The sequence below is a fragment of the Cetorhinus maximus genome, chromosome 12, assembly GCF_964194155.1.
Source record: "Cetorhinus maximus chromosome 12, sCetMax3.hap1.1, whole genome shotgun sequence".
Lineage (NCBI taxonomy): Eukaryota > Metazoa > Chordata > Chondrichthyes > Lamniformes > Cetorhinidae > Cetorhinus > Cetorhinus maximus.
The window spans coordinates 45,019,766-45,043,185 of NC_135890.1; the positions used below are offsets into that span (position 1 = coordinate 45,019,766).

Below are 23,420 nucleotides of genomic sequence, written 5' to 3' on the forward strand. Positions count from 1 at the left end.
AATAAGTGGCTGCTTTGTCCTGGATGGTGTCAAGTTTCATGAGTGTTGTTGGAGCTGCACTCATCCAGGCAAGTGTAGAGTATTCCAACACATTTCTGACTTGTGCTTTTAGATGGTGGACAGGCTTTCGGGAATAAGGAGGTGAGTTACTCGCCAGAGAATTTCTAGCCTCTTACTTGCTCTATAGCCATGGTATTTATATGGCTGGTCCAGTTCAGTTTCTGGTAAATGGTAACCCCCAAGATGTCGATAGTGGGGGATTCAGTGATGTTAATGCCGTTGAATGTCAAGGGAAGATGGTTGGATTCCCTCTTGTTGGAGATGGTCACTGCCTGGCACTTGTGTGGTGCGAATGTAATTTCCCACTTACCAGTTCAAGCCTGAATGTTGTCCAGGTCTTGCTGCATATGGACAGAGACTGCTTCAGTATTTGGGGAGTTGCAAATGTTGCTGAATATTGTGCAATCACCAGCGAACATTCCCACTTCTGACCTTATGATGGAAGGAAGGTTATTGATGAAGTAATTGAAGATTGGGCCTAGGACACTATGCTGAGGAGCTCCTACAGTGATGTTCTGGGGCTGAGATGATTGACTTCCAACAGCCACAACCATCTTCCTTTGTGCTAGGTATGACTCCAGCCAGTGGAGAGTTTCCCCCTGATTCCCATTGACTCCATTTTTGCTAGGACTCCATGCTGCCACACTCGGTCAAATGCTACCTTGATGTCAAAGGCAGTCAATCTCACCTCACTCTGGAGTTCAGCTCTTTTGTCTATGTTTGGCCAAGGCTGTGATGAGATCAGGATACAGCGGCCTTGGCAGAACCCAAACAGAGCTTCAATGAGCATGGTATTGCTGAGTAAGTGTTGCTTAATTGCACTGACCATGCCGCCTTCCATCACTATGCTTCTGGCCTGAATTTAGCTCTGCCTTCCTGTAAGGAGCAGAGAGGGCTTTTGGTAAAAATTGTGGTTGGGTTCTTCACATTGTGTTCCTGACATGCTCCTGCCCTCTGCATTTTAACTGCTGGGTTTTTGGCAGCATTACCAGGTGTGTAACAGAGGCAGGTAGGGGTGGGAGGACCTCATTAATATTAAATGTTGGGATCCAGTGATACAATTAGGAATCAGTAATGATTTTAATGTTAATTGGGGCATTCAAACACGTCACCAGAGCTGCCAACGAAGGCGGCAAGCAAGATCAGGGCCCAGGAAATTTCAAAAAATGAATGTTTTTTAGTTCCTTGTAAGCAAAGAGAAAAGACAATATATAACTTGTTCTGGTGAAAGGCTTACACCAATAATCAACCTTTTCTCTTTACAGATGGATTTTCTGGCATTTCTGGGCATTTCTGGTTTTGTTTCAGTTTTTCAGCATTTGGAGGCTTTTTTTAATTTTTATTTAATGTTTGGGATGTTCTTGGTGTTGAGATGCAATATGGTCATAATAAATTCTTTTGTGTGTTTTTTGACCACAGGCATCTGCCCATTTCAACCAATTTAAAGGTGCTGATTGCATTTAAATAAAAAACACATAGGCCTGAGTTTTTCCCTCGTCGGGCGCGCGCGATTGGCGGGCCTGGGAGTGGTCAGGAAACGGGTCCCCGACCGCGATCGTCCCCCAGCCTTAATTTCACACCGGTTGGCCAATTAGCGGCCAGCCAGCATGAAACGCACGCTGAAAAGCTCAGCGCTGCCGAGGTGGGGGCGGGAAGGGCGTGGGTGATGACGTCATCGTGGGTGCGGGTGAGCGCTTCCACTTAGCTCCCTGTAAGCATACAGCTGCCTCAGGGAGCTGCGGACCTGCAAATAATAAAATAAAGCACATAAAAGCTACAAAAAGTATCCATGCAGCACAATCAAGCACCTGAAAGCATACCTCATAAAAATGCTGTCCCCAGATATTTCTTTTTATTTTATTTCCTAACGGAGATTTCATCCCGCCATTGGATGAGGTTTCATCGAAAATGCCAATTGGCCCATCTGCAAACTATAAGTTTGGACCACGAAAAATCGCTGACGATTGCACAATTAATGGGCTTAATTGCCGGCTTAATTGTCAGCAGGCTCGAATCCGACTGCCGCACATTCCCGCTGAGTGAAATATCGTGCAGAGCGCAATGACATCGAGACGCTCGCCTGACGTCATCTCGCGCGCTTTTACGACCGTTTGGATTGGGTACAGGCCTGCCCGCAGAACGTAAAATTCTGCCCTATGGGCATTTCAGTACATACACATGAAGTGTTCATACAGGACAGAGTTTAGAAAATATGTTTTACCTGCTGTTGAGAGCAGAGAGCACTTCATTGTGCACATTATCCACACAAGAACTGATTGACCTGGGAGTGGTTGCTGCAGACATTAGGGGGCTGATTTTCTAGTCCCAAAATGGACTTTTTGAGGTCGTTGAAAACTCATAAATCTGTCAAGATAAAGAAACATCACTTGAATAGACACTTGGAAAAACATTAGCCTCTGTTGAAGCTCATAAGTCTGTCAAAGCCATCAAATATACATTCCATAAGACAGCTGAATATGCAGACTCAGCACTTCAGAACCCATTAGTGTTTAAGTCTTACTTCTGTTTCTGGCGCTGGCCATTTTCACCGGTTTGGGAAAGGGGTGGACCGTGAACACCATACACTCCTATTTAGAAGCTGATGGCACCATGTTAGAAGTGCACATTTTAGAACTAATGGAATTTTCATGGAGGCGGCCATGATATAAAAGCACTCCAATAGAGTGGGGGTGTAAACTATGGATTGCAGGCAGGAAGAGTATAAAAGGTGAGTAAAAACGGCGTTACCTCTTTTACAGTTCATCATGAAATGCTGTAGTCCGAGTTGTATCTGTGTTCAATAAGGTGGGAGATGACAGTGCTGTGATTGGAAAATGTAACTGCCTATTAAAAATGTGGTTGCCAGGCTGTTACTTTTGTCAAATGGCAAGCTACAGAGTGAAAGAATGGCACCATAAATGTCTTCAGATGTGTTAGAATACAGCATCCATTGGATAAAGTGCTACAGGCATTGTGTAATATTGGAAACATAGCCCAGATTGAGATCAATAGACAATTGTTTAAGCTTTTCCCATTCTTTTTGTTTATTCATTGCAGTTCAGGTTAGCCATCTACCTGGCTGTTTAGGTTTTGACACTTGCCTTCCAAAGCGCTAGTGGGTCCTGAGTCTGTATATTCAGCTGTCCTGGGGAATGTGGGTTTGATGGCTCTGACAGATTTATGAGATTCTACAGAGGCTAATGCTTTTTTCCCAAAAGTATATTCAAATGATGTTTGTTTACTTGAGAGATTTGAGCTTTTCAATGACTTCCAAATGTCTTAGAATTTGGAATAATGAAAGGTGATATCGTTGAAACCTATACAACTCTTAAGGGGCTTGACAGAGTAAATGTTGAGAGCACGTTTTCCCTCACTGGGCAGTCGAGAACTAGGGGTTACAGTCTTAGAACGAATGGTCAGCCATTTAGGATTGAGATGAGGAGAAATTTCTTTGGGTCTTTGGAATACTAAGGGTATGGGGATAGTGCAGGATGGTAGAGTAAGGTAGAAGATCAGCCATGATTGTCTTAAAATAAGGAGCATTCTTGAAGAGTCTAATCTTGCTCCTATTCCTTATATTCTTGTGCCTACATGGTTAGAAATAATGGCTATCAGCATTTAAATTTGTTTCTGTTTTTTTTCTGTTGCGGAGTTTAAATTATTCAATATATTTTAAAGATGGTACTTAGAAACTGCAATAATTTTTTCATGCGGCTGAACATCTGCTGTGAACTACCTGAGGATTTTCTTTATATCAAAGGTGCTTTATAAATGCAAGATGGTGTTGTTACATCATTTCTAGTTTAAACATATACATAACCGCTTCCATCATCTTTAAAGTTTTGTACATTCAGAATATGTCTATATTTCATATAACTCTTCCTTTGTTGCAATTCATTGTTTCTTTCTTTACTCTTTAAAGGCTTCTTGTCTTCCGATGTCGATAATTATTGTTGGGGTTGGGCCTGCAGAATTTGACGGTAAGGAATAGAAATTATTGTACTTCAAAAAGCAGAATATTAACTAATAATATTCTACTTAGCTCCATTTATGTGTAAAAGTACTAACACAAATGTCCTGAGTGCATGACACAATATTTCTCAATAGAGATGTGTGGGAAGCTACTACTTCAGTGAAGCTATTCAAAAATGGCTTATTGTTGGAGGCTGCAGGGGATTGATACATACCAATCAACCTTTAGGCTGTATAATGTTATTACATGCTGATGATGAAAGTGCAAAGACAGCTTGATGGCTTGTGGACAGACAGGGTGGAAAAACAGGAAAAATGGCATTTAGAATAATTTCCTTTCTTCAAACAAATATCAAATGCATCAAGGGCTTAAGACAACTACAGTTTACTGTATTTTTGCAATTCTTCCAACGATGAATCCACCTCGTCCAAAATGATCAGTCCTGTATGTACACCCCAGTTATGGTTACTTAGGGCTAGCCCATATTTTTCTGCCAGCATGTATCTTTCTTAGTGCAAGTTTGAAGCATTGAATTTCATTTTGATACTTCCCACATTTGTGGTGTTTTGCTTTACGATTGCAATATTTTAATTATTACAGGTAGACATCAATTTCCATTCTCTGGTTCAATTCGCTATCATGGTGAAAAAAATTTAACATGCTTTAGCAATAATGGGCCAAATCTTAAGCACTTAAAAATGTTTTGGGCGTTGAGACCTCAGATCCAGGTCCAACTTCAAATTGACCCATGCGGTGCACCCACTTGGGAGATCTTCCAAAAGGTCCAAAATTAGCAGACCATGTCCATGTTTGCCATCTAATAAAAGACACTGGGTAGAACAGGGAGGTGGGAGGGTCCAAGGAATGTCTGGCTGGCAGCCCCACCAGGAGAGGTGAGCGCTTCTGAAAAAGTGGGAGATCTAGGGAGCGCTTCAAAAAGGTGGTGTTCACGAAAGTCTCCAAATTCAGTTTCCAAAAACAAAGGCCAGAACTGTGAGGGGTCTTAGAGTGGAGGAGGAAGCCCACCATAAGAATGCATGGTGCTGCATTTTGACTTCTTGGAGCATTCTGGCGCCTTGATAATGCCATTTCAACCAGCCTTCAGTGCCCCCCTGACTTCCCAACGAGAGGCCATCTCGGAATCATTGTCAAGCTGCTGACACAGCAAGGGCCCATGTGACTCTGGGAAAATTCCAATAGTGTCACAAAATGGCCCTGGGATTGAGGCCTTAATGAGGTTGATGGCCTGCCTAACCTCCATGGAGTGGGTTTCCAACTCCAGTGGCAGCCCACCCCTGGGAAGCCTGCCTGGAGACAGCACCACATCAGAGAGGATGGACATGGGAAGGGAAAACTGGGAGCTTCTGATTGGTACTGAGGGATCAGAATGAAGGCACCAACGCACTCCCCCCCACCCTTTCACTGGACAGCAGCCCAGCTTCTGCCTCTTTGGTTTGTGTTGGCATCACAGACTTACATCCATATTCCACCAATATTTGCCAATGTGGTTTCCAATGTGATACCCATATGAGCATACAAAATAGGAGCAGAAGTAGGCCATTCAGCCCGTTGAGCCTCCGCCTTTCAATAAGACCATGGCTGATCTGTTTGTGTTTTGAATTCCATATTCTCATCTATCCCCGATACTTAGATTCTTGTTAGGCAAGAGAATCTTATCTACCTCAAATATATTCAATGACCCCGCCTCCACCACCTTCTGAGGCAGAAAGTTCCAAAGTCGCACAACCCTCTGAGAGAAAAAAAAATCTCCTCATCTCTGTTCATAAAGGGCAACCCCTAATTTTAAAACAGTGCCCCCTGGTTCTGGACTCACCCACCAGAGGGAACATCCTTTCCACTAGCACTTTGTCAATACCGTTTAGGATCTTATACACTTCAATCAGTCATCCCTCACTCTTCTAAACCCCAGTGGAAACAAGCCAGTCTGTCTAACCTTTCCTCATAAGACAAGCTGCTCATTCCAGGTATCGATCTGGTAAACCTCCTCTGAACCGCCTCCAGTGCATTTACATCCTTCCTTAAATAAGGAAACAAAAACTGCATACACTATTCGAGATGTGGTCTCACCAATGCCCTGTTTAACTGAAGCATAACATCCTTACTTTTATGTTCAATTCCTCTTGTAATAAAGGATCGCATTCCATTAGCCTTCTTAATTACTTGCTGTACCTGCATACTAACTTTTTGTGACTCATGCACTAGAACATCTAGATCCCTCTGCATCTTGGAACTGTGCAGCCGTTCTCCATTTAAGTAATACTCTGCTTTTTTGTTATTCCTGCTAATGTGAACAACATTTTCCTACAATATACTCCATCTGCCAGATCTTTGCCCACCCACTCACCCTATCTGTATCTGTCTGCAACCTTATTATGTCCTCTTCACAACATACTTTCCTACCTATCTTTGTGTCATCTGCAAATTTAGCTATCATGCCTTCTCTCCCCTCGTCTAAGTCATTGATATAAATAGTAAAAAGTTTAGGACCCAACACAGACCCCTGTGGGACTCCACTCGTTTCATCCTGCCAAACTGAAAAAGACCCATTTATGCATACTCTCTGTTTTCTGCTAGCCAGCCAATCTTCTATCCATGCTAATATGTCACCCCTATACCATGAGCTTTTATTTTTTGCAATAAGCTTTGATGCGGCACCTTATCAAATGCCTTCTGGAAATCCAAGTACAGTACATCTACAGGCTCCCCTTTATCCACGGCGCATGTTACTCCTTCAAAGAACTCCAATAAATTGGTTACATATGATTTCCCTTTCACAAAACCATGCTTACCCTTCCCGAGTTTCTCTAAGTGCCCAACTATAACCTCCTCAATGATCGATTCTAACACCTTCCCCTCAACGGACGTCAAGCTAACTAGCCTATAGTTTTCTCTTCCTGACTCCCTCCTTTCTTGAATAGAGAGGTTATACTTGCTCCTTTCCAGTCTGATGGAACTTTTCCAGAATCTAGCGAATTTTGGAAAATTAACACCGACGCTTCTACTGCCTCATTAGCCACCTCTTTTAAGACCCTAGGATGAAGTCCATCAGGACCTGGAGACTTGTCAGCCCACAGCTCCATCAGTTTGCTCAGTACTGCTTCCCTAGTGATTGTAATTTCACCAAGTTGTCCTCTCCCTTCCATCTTCTGATATACAGCAATTACTGGAATGTTTTTGTATCCTCTATACTGATGACAGAGGCAAAATATTTGTTCATTTGAATCAGAATCGCTTCATCTGCAATTTCCTTATTATCAACTATTAACTCCCCACTGCCTCTCTCTCTAGAGGACCAACACTCACTTTACTCTTTTCCTTTTTAAATACTTGTAGAAACTCTTGCTATCTGTTTTTTACATTTCTAGCTAACTTCCTCTCATTATCTAATTCTTTCCTCCTGATTAACCTTTTAGTCATTCTCTGCTGTTCTTTACATTCTGACCAGTCATCTGACCTGCCACTCATCTTTGTGTAGTTATATGCTTTTTCTTTAAGTTTGCTTTCCTTAACTTCCTTATTTAACCATGGATGGTGGGTTCTCCCTTATTTTTCTTTATAGTAGGAATGTACTTATTCTGAGTATTTTGAAATATCCCCTTAAATGTCTGCCACTGCTTCTCTATTAAACTATCCCCTAGCCTAGTATCCCAGTTCACTTCAGCTAGCTCAGCTTTCATGTCCATATAGTTGCCCTTATTTAAGTTTAAAATACTAGCCTTAGACCCACGCTTCTCCCTTTCAACCTGGATGTAAAATTAAATCATATTGTGGTCACTGCTACCTAAGTGTGCCTTTACTCTGAGGTCATTAATTAATCCTGTCACATTACACAATACCAAGTCTAATATAACCTGCTTTCTGATTGGTTGCAGAATGCGCTGCTCTAAAAAAACTATCTCAAAAACATTGTATGAACTCCTCACACAGGCTACTATTATCAATCTGATTTTTCCAGGTTATATGTAGGTTAAAGCCACTCATGATTATTGCTGTCCTTTTATCACAAGCATCCAATATTTCTTCTTGTATACTTTGTCCTACGTTATGGTCACTGTTAGGGGCCTGTAGACCACTCCCACTAGTGATTCTCTCCCCTACTATTCTTCATCTCCACCCAAACCGACTCTACATCCTGATCTCCTGAACCAAGGTCATCTCTAACTATTGCACCAATGCCATCCTTAATCAATAGTGCTAGCCCTCCACCTTTACCTAGCTTCCTATCCTTCTTGAATATTATATACCTTTTAATATTCAGGACCCAATCTTTGTCATCCTGCAACCACATCTCCATAATGGCTACCAAATCATCAAATAATCTGTTTTGTAAGGTTGATTGAGGAACAGATGTTGGCGAGGACTCCGAGGATAACTCCCCTGCTCTTCTTTGAATAGTGCCATGGGGCTTTTTACATCCACAGGAACAAGCATATGGGACCTTGGGGTCAAACCTGCTGGGCTGCACGTTGGGCGCAGGCCTCTCCTGCCACTTGATAAATCTGAGTGGCAGTGGGATGAGCTCCTGTAATCGCCATTAATTGCCCACTTAATGGCCTCAATTTGGCCTTGAGTCGGTGGCTTGACCCCTCGTAAAATCACAGTGTTGGCGGGGGCTGGCGGGCTGATGGTGGGCATGCCGCCGATGGCACAGCTTCCTATTTTACAGGTCCACCCATCTATAAAATTTAGCCCAATGATCTCTAGTCTTAGAAATTCTAACCTCTCCCTTGTCCAGCCCTCTAAGAATGTTCTTTGCTTCAACATGATCACCTCTTATTTTTCTAAATTCCAGAGGGTAAAGGCACGGATTCCAAAGCCATTTTGGATTGGAAGATCCAGCTTTAATTAGCTCTCAAAACAGAAGGAATGATTTTGCTCACTGATTTTTAATAATGGGCCCTTACAGAAATATTTTTTAAAAAGAAGTATAGAAATTTTATTGATGGAATTCTGCTTCCATCGTGTCAGCATTCGGAAATTTTGCTGTATTATTTTAAGGGCTAAGATGGTTATACAGTTTTGCAAATGTGATTGCGAATTCTCAGGGCTGGGAATGAAAGTCTGTCTCAAAAGTGATTGCACTTATGTTTGGGGAAGTACTGAGTGGTAATATACAGAAGGAATTAATTCATCATTCCCTACTGAGGGAACTGTTTAATTAGCTTTGTTGAAATATATCTCATAGTTCTTCTCCCATTGCATTGCTCATTGAAAGAAAGGTGCACAAGGGCGCATGTATGGAAAGGGGTAATGATTGCGTGTTTAAGTTGAAGTTCAGTAGCTGGAAGCACATAGTTTAATATGGAAAAGCTAAAGACCACAGAGTGAGTACAGAGAAGAAAGACAAAGCAATAAAATTAGAAAGGTATGTTTTTTAGTAAACGTGAGTGCAGAAAGGGCCCAAACGCACACTTTGACAAAATTTTCAAATAATTGGAGAACAAAATCAAGCTTCAGGCAAAGGAACAAAATGAGTTTGAATCTCTAGAGATATGTTTAAGTCTCTGGAAAGATGAAATACTGTTGGAACATTGAATACAATAGGGGACAATGCATGAGTAACTTTTCTCAGTGAAACGAAAATGACATCTGCCACCATTTTATAGCTTTTATTTCTGAATGGCCTCATAACCAGGCCATATAACTAATAGCCATGATGATGCACCAGCTGCCACCTTAGCTGAAGGCCTTTGTGCTTGGGATTGAATTAACTTCCTTTTACTCCTTGTGTATCAGCACATTGGTGCTATTGAATCAAATCCTTTAATCGTTGGGGTAATTTCGTCCTTGGGCAGAGTTTAACCCAGCCCATTGTAGTGGGAAGCATGGCAGCTGAGCTCACTTAAATGTGGGCTCAGTGGCAGGAAAATCTCAGGCGATTAAGTTGGAGGTGGGAAAGAGCTGGCATGAGAAACCCACCTGCTCCCGGCAGGATGTCGATTAGACTCCTTAATCAGCCCATTGAAACCAATTATCCGTGAGCCCACTGGAATTTATGGTGGCTCAGGGATTAAATGTGAGTGGCTCTCCCGTGATTCAGAAGATCGGCCAATAAACCCTATCAGATTTGCCAATGTCCATCGGAGGGGTTGGGGTTCCTCATTGTCAGGCAGTGTTTGTGTGCCTGGGGGACTTGGCATCAGGAAGGGAAGAGGGGGTAACACCCCTGCCCTTGCCTCCGAACCCTGCACCCCCTTCTCTGTCAGACCCCATCCCCACTCACCCCTGTCCAAGGATCCAACAGTGATTCTTGGTGAAGTCCTTGGAGCAATACCGACAGCAGCCAGTAGACAGCAGCTGATTGGACGGCAGCTTGCAGAGGGTGGGATTTCCACCCCCAGGGGTCCTGAATCCCGCGGCAGGTATGACGCTGGCCAGTTAAGTTCCTGACAGGCTCCCCCACGGATGCGGTGCAGTTTTCCCGCTGGCTCTCCATTTGGTGGGCAAGACTCACATTAAATCCAGCTCCTTATCTTTTATTCATAAAAGCTTGAGGCATAATATGTCTGAGAATTAACTTCATTTATTCTTGTTTCAATATATTCAACTTAAAGCTTCATACAGATTAGTACACATTTAGCCCATCCACTAAAACCATCTGTGGGAACTTATAGAGGAAGCTGCAAGCATGACTTATCCAAATCTGTTCACATTTCCTGGTCTTAAAGGTAAACCAAAGCTCCTACATCCCTTTTATACCACTTCCTTTTATGGCTTGGTTCCCGTATTATTGGGTGTCTTTTTTAAAAATTTGCTAGTGGGATGTGGGCATCGTTAGCTAGCATTTATTGCCCATCCCTAATTGCCCTTGTTCAGAGGGCATTTTTAAGAGTCAACCACATTGCTGTGGGTCTGGAGTCACATGTAGGCCAAACCAGGTAAGGACGGCAGATTTCCATCCCTAAAGGACATTACAACCAGATGGGATTTTACGACAATCGACAATGGTTTCATGGTCATCATTAGACTTTTAATTCCAGATATTTAATTCAAATTCCACCATCTGCCATGGTGGGATTCTAACCCGGCTCCCCAGTGCATTAACCTGGGTCTTTGGAATACCTGTCCAGTGACAATACCACTGCGCCATCGCCTCCCCTTATGACCCTTAGTTCTTTGAACAGGCTACTAGACAGCGATGAGAGGTCCCTCAGAATACCGTTGCTTCCCATATTTGTTTTTCTTTCGAGTCATAGGTTTTAGTTCTGCCAACCTTTGATGTTTTGCTCTATAGAAGAAGGAATCTAATCCCTTCTATATTGCAATAATCTCTCTCTTACAGTCCCCATTGCTCTGAACAAGAGCTTGCTTTTTAAAAGCCTATCCTTACAGTATAACAGTTTCAGCTCTGAAATTTTTATCCTTTCCAATGTTATCATCTTCATTGAGGGGAGAGACAGAAGTTAGGAGCACAATGTTTAAACCAATTCTGCTATATTAGCTGTTCTGTCTTGGTTTTATATGAGAATAATGTAAAAATATATTTATATTACATGAGTCACTGATCCTCCTTTTCCTCATCTGCTTGCAGCAATGGAAGAGTTAGATGGGGATGAGATTAGGATATCATCAAGAGGAAGGTATGCTGAGAGAGATATCGTTCAGGTAAGATATTGAAAGCATGGTATAGAAGTGCACAATTATATAGGATTCAAAAGTCCTTTTGGACTTTTATTCTAATATGCCACAATAATGCAAAATTTTATGTAAAAAAACGTCTGTTTTCGTTTGAAAGCCATTACAATAATGCTCCTTTTCCTCACTGAATACACAAGCGAATGCAATTTTTTTCATTGTACAAATATAATAGAGACAGCAATATGGCATTTGATATTGATATTTTTTAATTTGATATTTTATTTTAAAAACTCTCTTCCCTCCACATTTTTCTAGCCTTAATTTTCCATGACTGTGCACTCATTGAGATTCTGGAGGGTTGAATTGTTCATGGGTTTCCACACTGAACTGGGTGTCACTGAGCAGTGCAACTGATTTTTCAGTCCATTAATGCCTGGGATGGGTCTCATTGCATTTATGTAATAGACTTTGGGTGGGATTCCTGCAATTAAGGGGAAGCCAAAGTAAATGTCCCCACACTTCAGGGACTTTGGCCACAAACCCGGCATGGACCCAACCTTCCCCGCCAGTAGTCCCAGGATAGGAGGGGTGCTCATGCCAAGGGCTGTTGTCTAAACTCCTGGGGATTTCAAACAAAATTTTTTAAGCAAATGATGTAATATTTCTCTGACCCATAAAAGTTAATTGGAGTCAATGCTGGATGGTTCCAGCAAACACAATTATGGCATAAGTGCATTATTCACAAAGCCAGAGCACCATCCAGAGACTGGAGGAGAGGGTTCTGGCAGGCTGGGAGGGGGGTAAGGGCAGGCCAATTTGCCTGAAACTAAGACACAGGCTGGAATCTTCCAACACCCCCAAAGCAGGGCTGGCGAGCCATTGAAATCTCCGTTTACATCGGCAGGACTAGATTCCGCCGGGGTGAGGGGCTGGAAAACTCCGGCCACAGTCTTATTAAATATCCACAAAACACTGAATCCTCAATTTGTTTTTGTTTTATTCTTGTAATTTATTACTCAATGGTTGCATTACAATAAGATCATATTGAGAAGTCTAGAAATTCCCCTTGTAATGAGTGGCATTTTCATTTGGCAGTTAATTTTTCTCTGCCATAAAATATTTATGGGCCTCTATTTCAGCTCTTCCGATTGAGGAATGTCACTCATCACTGAATTAAGAAAGTATTGTGGTATTAATATTCAATGAATTCACTTATGGATGCAGCAGAAATCTCCCCTTAATTGGAATAACATTAGATGCAGAGCAATAGCCATCAATACCAGAAAGCTGGCCTTAGCCCTTCGAGAGGCCTGCTGATAAATAAGAGGAAGATTAACAGCATTCAGAGACCAGGAGCAATTAAGCAGATAGGTTAGAAATGACATGGATTTTAATGTAGATAAATGCAGGGTTTTCACAGCGGCACAGGAAAGATCAAAATTGTACATGATAAAGGAACATTTATTCGCAAGAGTGACAAAGGAAAAGGAGTTAGGTAAGATTATTGAGCTTTTCATTGAAAGATTCACACAACACGAAGCTGTTCTCAACAAATCTATCCCTAGGATATATTTTGAAGATATTTTACTATATGGCAGACATCATAAATCACTGATGAGACCATTTGGGGAATGATTTAGATTTTCCATTTTTCCCATGCCATTTCAGGCAGTGAACAAATTATTCAAAAAACAGTGGTAAAAATAGTTCTAGAATTTAGAACTCAAGTCTGTGGATGGAATTGTCTGTATTTTGTACTATTTGATTTGACTTGATTTTTACAGATTGATTACCACTAAATTGTTGATCACCCAACTTCCCTTCCTGCTCCCTATGTTAGCTGGCATTAGGTATGCTCTCCTTTCCCTAATTACCGTCATTTATCCCTCCTCCCCAGCCCCCTCAAAAAACACACCTGTGTCTCCTATGTCCTTGCAAACTACAGCTTTATCTCTAAACTGTTTCATTTCCAAAACCTTTCAATGTATTGTCTTCCAGATCCATCTCCATCTTTCCCACAATTCCATGTCTGAATCGCTGCAATCAGGTTTGTCACAGTACTGAAACACCCTTAATCAAGGCCGCAAATTGCATCCTCTGTGACTATGGGGTATTATTCCTTTTTGACCACCTTGACTGCTCTAAAACTTTGACAGTGTTAATCACACTGTCCTTAGAAGTGGGGATGTTCGCTGATAATTGCACAATGTTCAGCACCATTCGCGACTCCTCAGATACTGACGCAGTCCATGTCTAAATGCAGCAAGACCTGGACAATATCCAGGCTTCGGCTGACAAGTGGCAAGTAACATTTGTGCCACACAAGTGCCAGGCAATGACCATCTCCAACAAGAGAGAATCTAACCATTGCCCCTTGATATTCAATGGCATTACCATCGCTGAATCCCCCACTATCAAATCCTGGGGGGTTACCATTGACCAGAAACTGAACTAGACTAGCCCTATAAATACTGTGGCTACAAGAGCAGGTCAGAGGCTAGGAATCCTGTGATGTGTAACTCACCTCCTGACATCCCAAAGACTGTCCACCATCTAAAAGGCACAAGTCAGGCGCGTGATGAAATACTCTCCACTTGCCTGGATGAGTTCAACTCCAGCAACACAAGAAGCTTGACACCATCCAGGACAAAGCAGATTGTTTGCTCAGCACCCCATCCACAAACATTCACCCCCTCCACCACCAACACACAGTGGTAGCACTGTGTACTGCAGGATGCACTACAGGAACTTGCCAAGCCTCCTTAGACAGCACCTTCCAAACCCATGACTACTATCATCTAGAAGGACCAGGGCAGCAAACACATGGGAACGCCACCACCTGGATGTTCCTCTCCAAGTCACTAACCATCCTGAATTGGAAATATATCACCTTTCCTTCACTGTCGCTGGGTCAAAATCCTGGAACTCCCTTCCTAACAGCACATGGACTGCAACGGTTTAAGAAGGCAGCTCACCACCATATTCTCAAGGGCAATTAGGGACGGACAGTAAATTCTGGCCTTGCCAACGATGCCCACATCCCGTGGATGAATAAAAAAAACCTTCCTCCCCTCCATTGTCCAGCTGCGTAAGTCAGTCTCACATGGTTCCATTCTTATCTATTAAATGGTTTCTGGAGTATCTGCAGAAATTATGTCTGTCCCTCTCCATTGCCTCTGTGCTAATTATCAGGCTGCTTGTGGGACATCCAGTCCCAGATGCAGCATCGTTTCTCCATGCTAAATATTGTGAAGATCAAAGCTTCACTCCCAATTCCAGCACCCTCTCTGGCCAGCAGTTCGTAGATAATGTGGAAACAGGAGGAGTATATTTTTTACATTTTTAATGACAACTTCAGGCTGCCATTTGCCTACAAAAATTGCTTATAGCTTACATGGCACATCCTACAGTCAGTTGCTATCCAATATCAGAAAGGGATTTGGGACAAGCATTAGACCACTTATTTACATAGGCAATGGCTCCATCCAAATGACACATGCTGAATGAGCATATGCACACTGCAGGTCATATTGGACCCTTCAGTGCCCAATTTTACCTGGATCAATTTCTAAGCTCACTAGGTCTAATGCATGTTTTTAAAATCTTGTAGCTGAATCAATAGAAATAGAAAATCAGTTTTGCGATGACGCTTTGTCTTGGTGATGTTGCATCTGTGCAATGATAATTTTATTTACATTGGCCATTTACTTATGCAATTGTTAAGAGTAATTTATGTGGAAAGATAAATAATACCGTCAGGACTTGACTGCTGAATATAATGTTTCTTGATCAAAATATTCATATACAGTGGGATGTATAAGGAATTTTATATTTTGGTGACTGTTGGTATAATCATCTTCTGGGATAAGGAAATAATCCTTTTATTTTTCTAACTAGAATGTGTTGTGGATTATTCACTTTTCAGATATCAATAGTTAACTTTCTTAGCTTTTAACTTTTTTTCAGCAAGTTTGCATTGTTCCTTAGTATTTTTGAATTACAATTGTTCAGAATTAAAAATGTGTTTTTCAGTTTGTGCCTTTCCGGGACTATGTTGATAGAACTGGAAACCATGTGCTGAGCATGGCTCGACTTGCAAAGGATGTCTTAGCTGAGATTCCAGAACAGTTTCTCTCGTATATGAAATCAAGAGGAATTAAGCCTTCTCCTGCTCCACCTCCATATACTCCTCCAGGTTACGCTTTGCAGACACAGCTTTAACAGAGGGTGATTCCAACATTCCCAGTTATCACTGTTGATCTGAACCATTTTGAGTGGCCGATTCAGCTGTTTTTATCAGATTGCACGGCAAAGACTTATGGATGTTGTCAGCTCGCCACTCAGGAAGATTCCAAGAGTTTCGGCTGGGCTTCAAATTACATGGTGTCAAGGATATTGTTCGTCAGGCAAATACTGGAGAGAGGCTGCATGAAGAAAATAACTGATGCTTTTAAGGGGAAGAGAAGGTCCTTGCCCTCATAGCTGAAACATCTCCTTTGGAACAGTGGAAATTGTGGACTTTTCTGAAGAAAAATTATGTTTTTTTAAAAAATAGTTATGACAGGGGAATGATGAAAGTTTGAAAATTAATTGGAATTGAAGTCCTTAGCTATTGTAAATAATTGAGAATGTGCAGTTCTTTTCCTTTGAATGTTTACATGTTAATTCTTTTTACAATTGAATCATTTTTATAAGCATATACTTCCTGTAAACAGTTTCAAATATTGAAATAATTGTGATTTGCTAGTTTGTTGCACCTCTGTTTGTTAATGATTAACTCATATGGAGGGGCCTGTTCCAGTACACCAGTGATTCTCAGACTCTGGGGCGCATGATCTGGTCAGGAGGGATTTGGAAATGGACCTGACGCCTGATCCACCACTGCTTCCTGATGATCACTACCTGACACTTCCAATTACAACTCAAATCTGTGATCATCTCCCAACCAACTCTCAATTGGTTATCATTTTCATTCCCTCACCACTTGAGCGACAGTGCAAATGCTTCAGCCTGAAAAAAGTAGAAGTGGGAAAAGGAAGAAAAACAGCAATGACTGGGAAATGAGAAGAATGTTGACAATATAGGCTTTTCTTTGAACTGTTTGATTGAAAAAGGCCTGGAAAAGTTTGAGAACCACTGCACTACACCATGCCAATAGTGTGCAAGCCTGTATCTATCAGGTGAATGTGCCAGAAAAGTAACTGCACAGACATGTGATCTTGTGCTCGTTTTCTGTTTATTAAGCTCTCCATTAATTTGTAATATGCTTGTTCAAATCTTACAGCACGTGCCCCTAGCTGCATGTACAGTTTTTGGAAGAGAAATGCACTCTTTTGTGAGTAGTGTGCTAGATTAAATTCAGTACAAAATGGCCTTAAATTCTCAGCAAATACTACGATGACTTTTTTGCATTATGCCTTTCGATATTGAAAAATGTGACATGTTTTTGAAACCTTTTTTGTGCCAACACGATAGTTGCTTTTTAATTTCCCCACAGGAGTGGAAACTTACTGCTTAATTTATTTACTATTCTGCATTTGTATGGAAATTTTGAACATTATAGTTTCAATAACAAACAAAATACATAGGGTGGATTTGCAGGGCGATGACAGAATAAAAGTGACAAAAACTTGTTCTGTAACTATAAATCGCTTACTGGAAAAATCTTTTTTAAAATGGAATAACTAAATTTCTTAATATATATGTACATCAGAATACAGGCAAACAGAAAACTTAACATGTTTAGTACCAAAAAAATCCAAATTACTTTGAAAAATAAGAAACAAGATGAAAATCGTGTTCTCATAACGATTAAATGTTTGTTGGATTTTGTACTCTTCACACTGTCACTAAATTACATTTGTGCCACCTGTAGTGGGCCAAATCCCTTTTTGTAAAGATAAAAAAAATTGTAATTTTTTTTAAAAATTAGGTTTAGCTGTGATACATATCTTTTATGCTCAACTTCACTGGGGAAGGTGGGACCAAGTACATTTCGCTACTTTAAGCATTCACAAAAGTTGAATTGCTTTGTGACACTTTTCATGCTGGTGCAATAATTGACAGCTTTAAAGGTGCACTAGTTAGTGGCACTATATCACTAGGCAGTACATTTTGCCAACAAAGGGAAAATTATAGCAAGTAAACAGAAATAAGTATTACATTCTCTCCCCCCCCGCCCCAAAAAAAAATGCAAACATATGGGGAATCGAAATCTCATGGTTTGCTGGCTGTCAAACCTACCTGTGTAAGGTCAACACTCTACATAATAATAGGTAGCCCTGTCACCTTACTGCAGAGGTATACTTGTAGGGTAATACAATATACATTTGAAAATAAAATACAACATTTCTACTATTCATATCAAGCCAGCTCTGATGCTAATGTGAAAATGGGTCCACTAATTTGGTTGGGATTATGTTACTTGGCTTTGTGTTACTACAAATACTTTTGTTTACAAATTTTAGCTTCATTTTATCCTTCATAATCATAAATATTTGTAATCAAATAGGATTTCAGTAATAGTTCTGAAATTAACAATTATGTTTATCTTTATATATATGTTTCTAAAAATTACTATTTGAAAAGTTTTAAGAAGTTACAGTGTATTATTGACAGTGGCTAGTTTATGTTAAAGAGGCATGTACCAATTCAAATCTTGTATTTAATACAGTTTGGGTAGTCTTGTTGAATAGTGATTTTCAGAATCTATTGTGCTCTGAATGTTTAACACCAAATATATGCTGTATACTTTTTACACACTATCGTACAGACTGTTTTCATGAAATCTTATATTGTCTATCTACAGAAGTATTACATACTATTATTTTAACACTGAGTAAAAAAACTAAATTAAATATAATTGATATCTACTTTTTTACATTATTAGACATAGACAGTCCATTGGCACAAAGGGATTTGTACATTGGTTCTCTTAATGAATGCTAAGGCATAATAATCATGCAAGCCTTTCTTTTACATCTTGCTCTCCTAGAATCTTAAGTGACAAAATACAATCAAACAGCATACCATAGGATCATCTCAAATATGTGAGGAATAAATGACACAATTTCATTCTATATCTGATAAAAAATACAGATAATGGGGTGATTTTTAAACACTGAAGTTATATTTCAATGGTTGCCAAATTGTTATGTTGCTAACATATTTAATTGCATTTAAAGGCTTATGAAGTCATGATCTATACAAGTCCCCATAACAGCACAACTATCGCAGTGAAGCCATGACATTTGTGGTTTTGAATATTGGCAGTTATGGTTCCAGAAATCTTGCAAGACTTTTGGTTGTTACCAAACACAAAATTCTGGAAATATTTGGCAGACAGCATTTGGAGAGAGAAAGAAAGATAACATTCAGGTTGATGATCAATTTCTAATGCGGGTTGATGAAAAGGTTATCAATCCGAAACATTAATATTTTTCTCTCTTTCCACAGATGCTGTTTTTATTTCAAATTTCCAGTTTCTGCAGTATTTTGCTTTTGTATTGGGCATTGTCAGTTTTCTTTTAAATAAGCAGAATATAATTTATCTAGAACAAAAACAAAAATACCTGGAAGAACTTAGCAGGTCTGGCAGTGTCTGTGGAGAGGAGCACAGTTAACGATTCGAGTCCACATGACTCTTCAACAGAACGAAGGAAAAATAGAAAAGGGGTGAAATGTAAGCTGGTTTAAGGGTGGGGGTGGGACAAGAGGAGCTGGATAGAGAGCCAGTGATAGATGGAGATAACCAAAAGATGTCACAGACAAAAGGACAAAGAGGTGTTGAAGGTGGTGATATTATCTAAAGGAATGTGCTAATTAAGGGTAGAAAGCAGGACGAGCAAGGTACAGATAGCCCTAGTGGGGTTGGGGTGGGGTGAAGGAATCGAAAAAGGCTAAAAGGTAGAGATAAAACAATGGATGGAAATACATTTAAAAATAATGGAAATAGGTGGGAAAAGAAAAATCTATATAAATTATTGGAAAAAACAAAAAGGGGGAAAATCGGAAAGCGGGTGGGGATGGAGGAGAGAGTTCATGATCTAAAATTGTTGAACTCAATATTCAGTCCGGAAGGCTGTAAAGTGCCTAGTCGGAAGATGAGGTGCTGTTCCTCCAGTTTGCATTGAGCTTCACTGGAACAATGCAGCAAGCCAAGGACGGACATGTGGGCATGAGAGCAAGGTGGAGTGTTGAAATGGCAAGCGACAGGGAGGTCTGGGTAATGCTTGCGGACAGACTGAAGGTGTTCTGCAAAGCGGTCACCCAGTCTGCGTTTGGTCTCTCCAATGTAGAGGAAACTGCACTGGGAGCAACGAATGCAGTAGACTAAGTTGAGGAAAGTGCAAGTGAAATGCTGCTTCACTTGAAATGAGTGTTTGGGCCCTTGGACGGTGAGGAGAGGGGAAGTGAAGGGGCAGGTGTTGCATCTTCTGCGGTTGCATGGGAAGGTGCCGTGGGAGGGGGTTGAGGTGTAGGGGGTGATGGAGGAGTGGACCAGGGTGTCATGGGGGGAACGATCCCTACGGAATGCCGCCGGGGGGGTGAAGGGAAGATGTGTTTGGTGGTGGCATCATGCTGGAGTTGGCGGAAATGGCGGAGGATGATCCTTTGAATGCGGAGGCTGGTGGGGTGATAAGTGAGGACAAGGGGGACCCTATCATGTTATAATTTATCTAGGCCCACTGAGCAATGTGCTTTCTTGTCACATTGAACCTGGTTTTTTAGAATTGAGGTTGCATTCATGCCGTAGAATCCAACAAATGAACCTGATTGCAGAATTGTGCACGCTAATTCAGAGCTTATGTGCACTATTGATGTCATCACGAGAAATGGCCCAATTAAAATGAAAGGAAAAATTACAATCATAAAATTAATGCATTTCATTTTTTGTTGGATGAGGACTTTGTGTTCTCCCCTTTTTATTCTTTTTTATGGGGTGTGGGCATTGCTGACAAGGCCAGCATTTGTTGCCCATCCCTAATTTCCCTTGAACTGACCTTGCTAGACCAGTACAGAGGGCAGTTAAGAATAAACCACATTGCTGTGTGGTCTGGAGTCACATGTAGGCCAGACTAGCAGATTTCCTTTCCTAAAGAACCAGGTGGATTTTTATGACAGTTGATAGTTTAATGGTTATCATTACTGATGGCTAGCTTTATATTCCAGATTTATTAATGGAATTTAAATGCTTCTAGCTGCCATGGTGGGATTTGAACCCATGTCCCCAGAGCATTAGCCTGGGTCTCTGGATTACTAGTCCAGCGATATTACCACCACATCTCTGTCTCCCCCTGTTAATATTTATGAGATCATCAAATTTACAGTTGCTGTGAGAGAGGCAAATGTTTCTCTTTTTCACCCAAACAAATGCCGAGTACATTTTACAGTACAAAGTGCCCCCTGCCAAATGTAACAAATTGTCTCTTATGCAGCCGTAATAATGTACCAGATTGCCCTTTCTTGACTCTGCTATAAATTCTGCTTGTCAAACTAAGGTTAATGTAGCTGACTATTACCAGCATCTAAGATCGCCAGTTTCAATTCCAGCCACAACGCCATACTAGATATTAAGATAATAAATCACGATAACAAAAAGTTATAGTTCATTTTGCTAACCCCTCCAGAATTTTATCAACATTACCCATTACCAACGATTTGCAATGTGCCCAAAGAATAAACCCATTTCCATTCATTTCGAAATAAATGTTTTTCATTAATTGTTCTTTCCGACAACAGTACTTAAAAAAAAATACAATAAGACTTGGCTGGTCTTTTTCCAACTTTTTCGGGGGGGAAAGGTGAAAAAGGGTAAGCAAGTCACTGAAATGAAGACATCCACCAATATGTCGGTTACCTCCTGTCACAGCTGTGGAAGTAGGAAATTCTATCATGGACTCAATTATTTATTGTAGTTGCCTTGTGTCACAAAGTGTCTGCCACTTGGAAAATCCAAGTTAAATTATTTTGAAGATAGCACAAAACTGATTTTAGCCAAATGGCAGAAGAGCTTGCTCAACTGCACCAATGTGTGATTTTCCCCTTAAACTTAAACTCCTTCATATTGCTGCCCTAAATTAGTATTGCAACAATGTTGGGAAAATATCAGTGAAAAATTTGTTTTTGTTAATGTGCCATTAATAACTGCCACTTCGGTCAACAAGGGTTTAGATTGGATATGTTATCAATTTTTGTAAGGAATTGTTTTTTCCCTCTATCCTCAGTTCTAGAATGAAGTTTAATAATTTCTAGAAGCAGAGATATAATTATGTCATGGATAACATCATCCTGCATATCTTTAATTTCAAATTTAATAAAATATCATGCACAGTATTTTACCAAACAACGCTGCCTCTTAAATCAGCTTGTATGTGTACCATAGGTCCTTCATCTGATCACCATAAAATTATGCTTTGAAACACGTTATTACTTTCTCACAGCGGTTATAGTCACATAGAATATTTATAAGCCAATTTTACATTTATCATTTTAACCCAAGCCTTGCCTAACTGCTCTAGTTATATGGTATGCTATGATTTGGAGTGAAAATTATATTCTTTACTAGATTAACTTTAGGATTTCTGAGAATCCAAATATAATTGTGATAAATCACACAGAGAATAGACAACATACTTGCAAAACAATATATTTAGGGGTTTATTTCCTTCTGGGCTTGCAATGCTTAACACTTCAGTGTAAAATCCTTATGTGTATAATTTTAACACCAGTTAACTGATTTAAGCAGTACACTAAAAGAGGAAATTAAACCCCTTAAAATTTGAATGTTATTGGGAATGACTGGTTAATTGTTTTGATAATTGTCATTTTTATTAAATTCACAAAAGCTGGTCTATAGTCTGTTGTTTGTGTTTATTACTTTGTAGTTTTCAACCTTTCATCTTCTCAAAAGTAAAATTGATAATGTTATAATTTTTAAAGCAATAGGTTATTTTCATTGCATTATTACCTTGGTTATTCAATCCTTAAAGCCTCTTCCACACTGTTTCAGTAAATCAGTTTACACGTCAAGTCAAAACCACACTTGTGACTTTAATTTATTTTTATTTATAGGCACATAACAAACTCTCATGCCAGCTTGAAGTTTGAATGATTAGTTCTCAGTAATAACTCCACAACTGCAGTGCTTGGGCTCACAGTAATAATAGTGGGAACGTAGGACATTTTAAGGACAGGAAAAAGCCAATGGCCCTGAACACTAAGGCCTAGAAATCGGGAGCCTGCCCACCTTATTCAAATTGAATTAAACTGCTTTATTAAGCTTGTTAAAGTGGAAATTGACTAAGATATAAGTGCTGAGAGCAATAAAATGCTTAGGGAGTGTGAATCACACCAGGTGGGGATCTCTATTTTGCAGTGAAAGATTGTAAGGGTGAGTTGAAAGTTACCAGCTGTGTCCTTAATTTGAGCTCAGCAGTTCAGGCTGCTGTGAATGCTGTTAGCATTTGATATTAGAAGCTGCCTTTCTAGGGGATACCTTTGCTGTTTTAAGGCTTCATTTTTCCTGCAGAAAGGTGCATTTAGAGCCTCAACCATACCTCACCCTGTTGGTTGTAAAATCATAGGGATAGTGGTCTCCTTGGGAGACACATCCTCCAGTGAGGTGGAGGAGGAGGAGGAAGCGATTGAGAGGGGGAAGAAGGCGGCCAGATAGTGAGGGGCTGGATGCACTGGTGGTACGTGAGGGTGGCAGACTGGACCGGAGCAAGAAGTTTATACAGGCAGAATGTTGCAGCAACAGAGTTGCAGAAGGACTTATGCTGCCAAT

The 23,420-nt window shown here is 40.5% G+C and overlaps 1 protein-coding gene across 4 annotated transcripts in view; it reads left to right on the plus strand.

Annotated features, from left to right (window-relative positions):
* The window catches only part of LOC144687411 (copine-8), a 548,041-nt gene that overhangs the window by 365,040 nt on the left and 159,581 nt on the right, over positions 1-23,420 (plus strand). For 2 of the 4 annotated variants that reach the window (XM_078553527.1, XM_078553531.1), the window contains 3 exons: positions 3,983-4,040; positions 11,586-11,659; positions 15,665-18,396. In XM_078553527.1, the coding sequence (XP_078409653.1) occupies positions 3,983-4,040; positions 11,586-11,659; positions 15,665-15,853 (321 nt within the window). In that variant the 3' untranslated portion in view covers positions 15,854-18,396. Of the gene's footprint in view, positions 1-3,982; positions 4,041-11,585; positions 11,660-15,664; positions 18,397-23,420 lie in introns of those variants that run through there. The other 2 variants (XM_078553530.1, XM_078553528.1) reach the window with 2 other exon arrangements.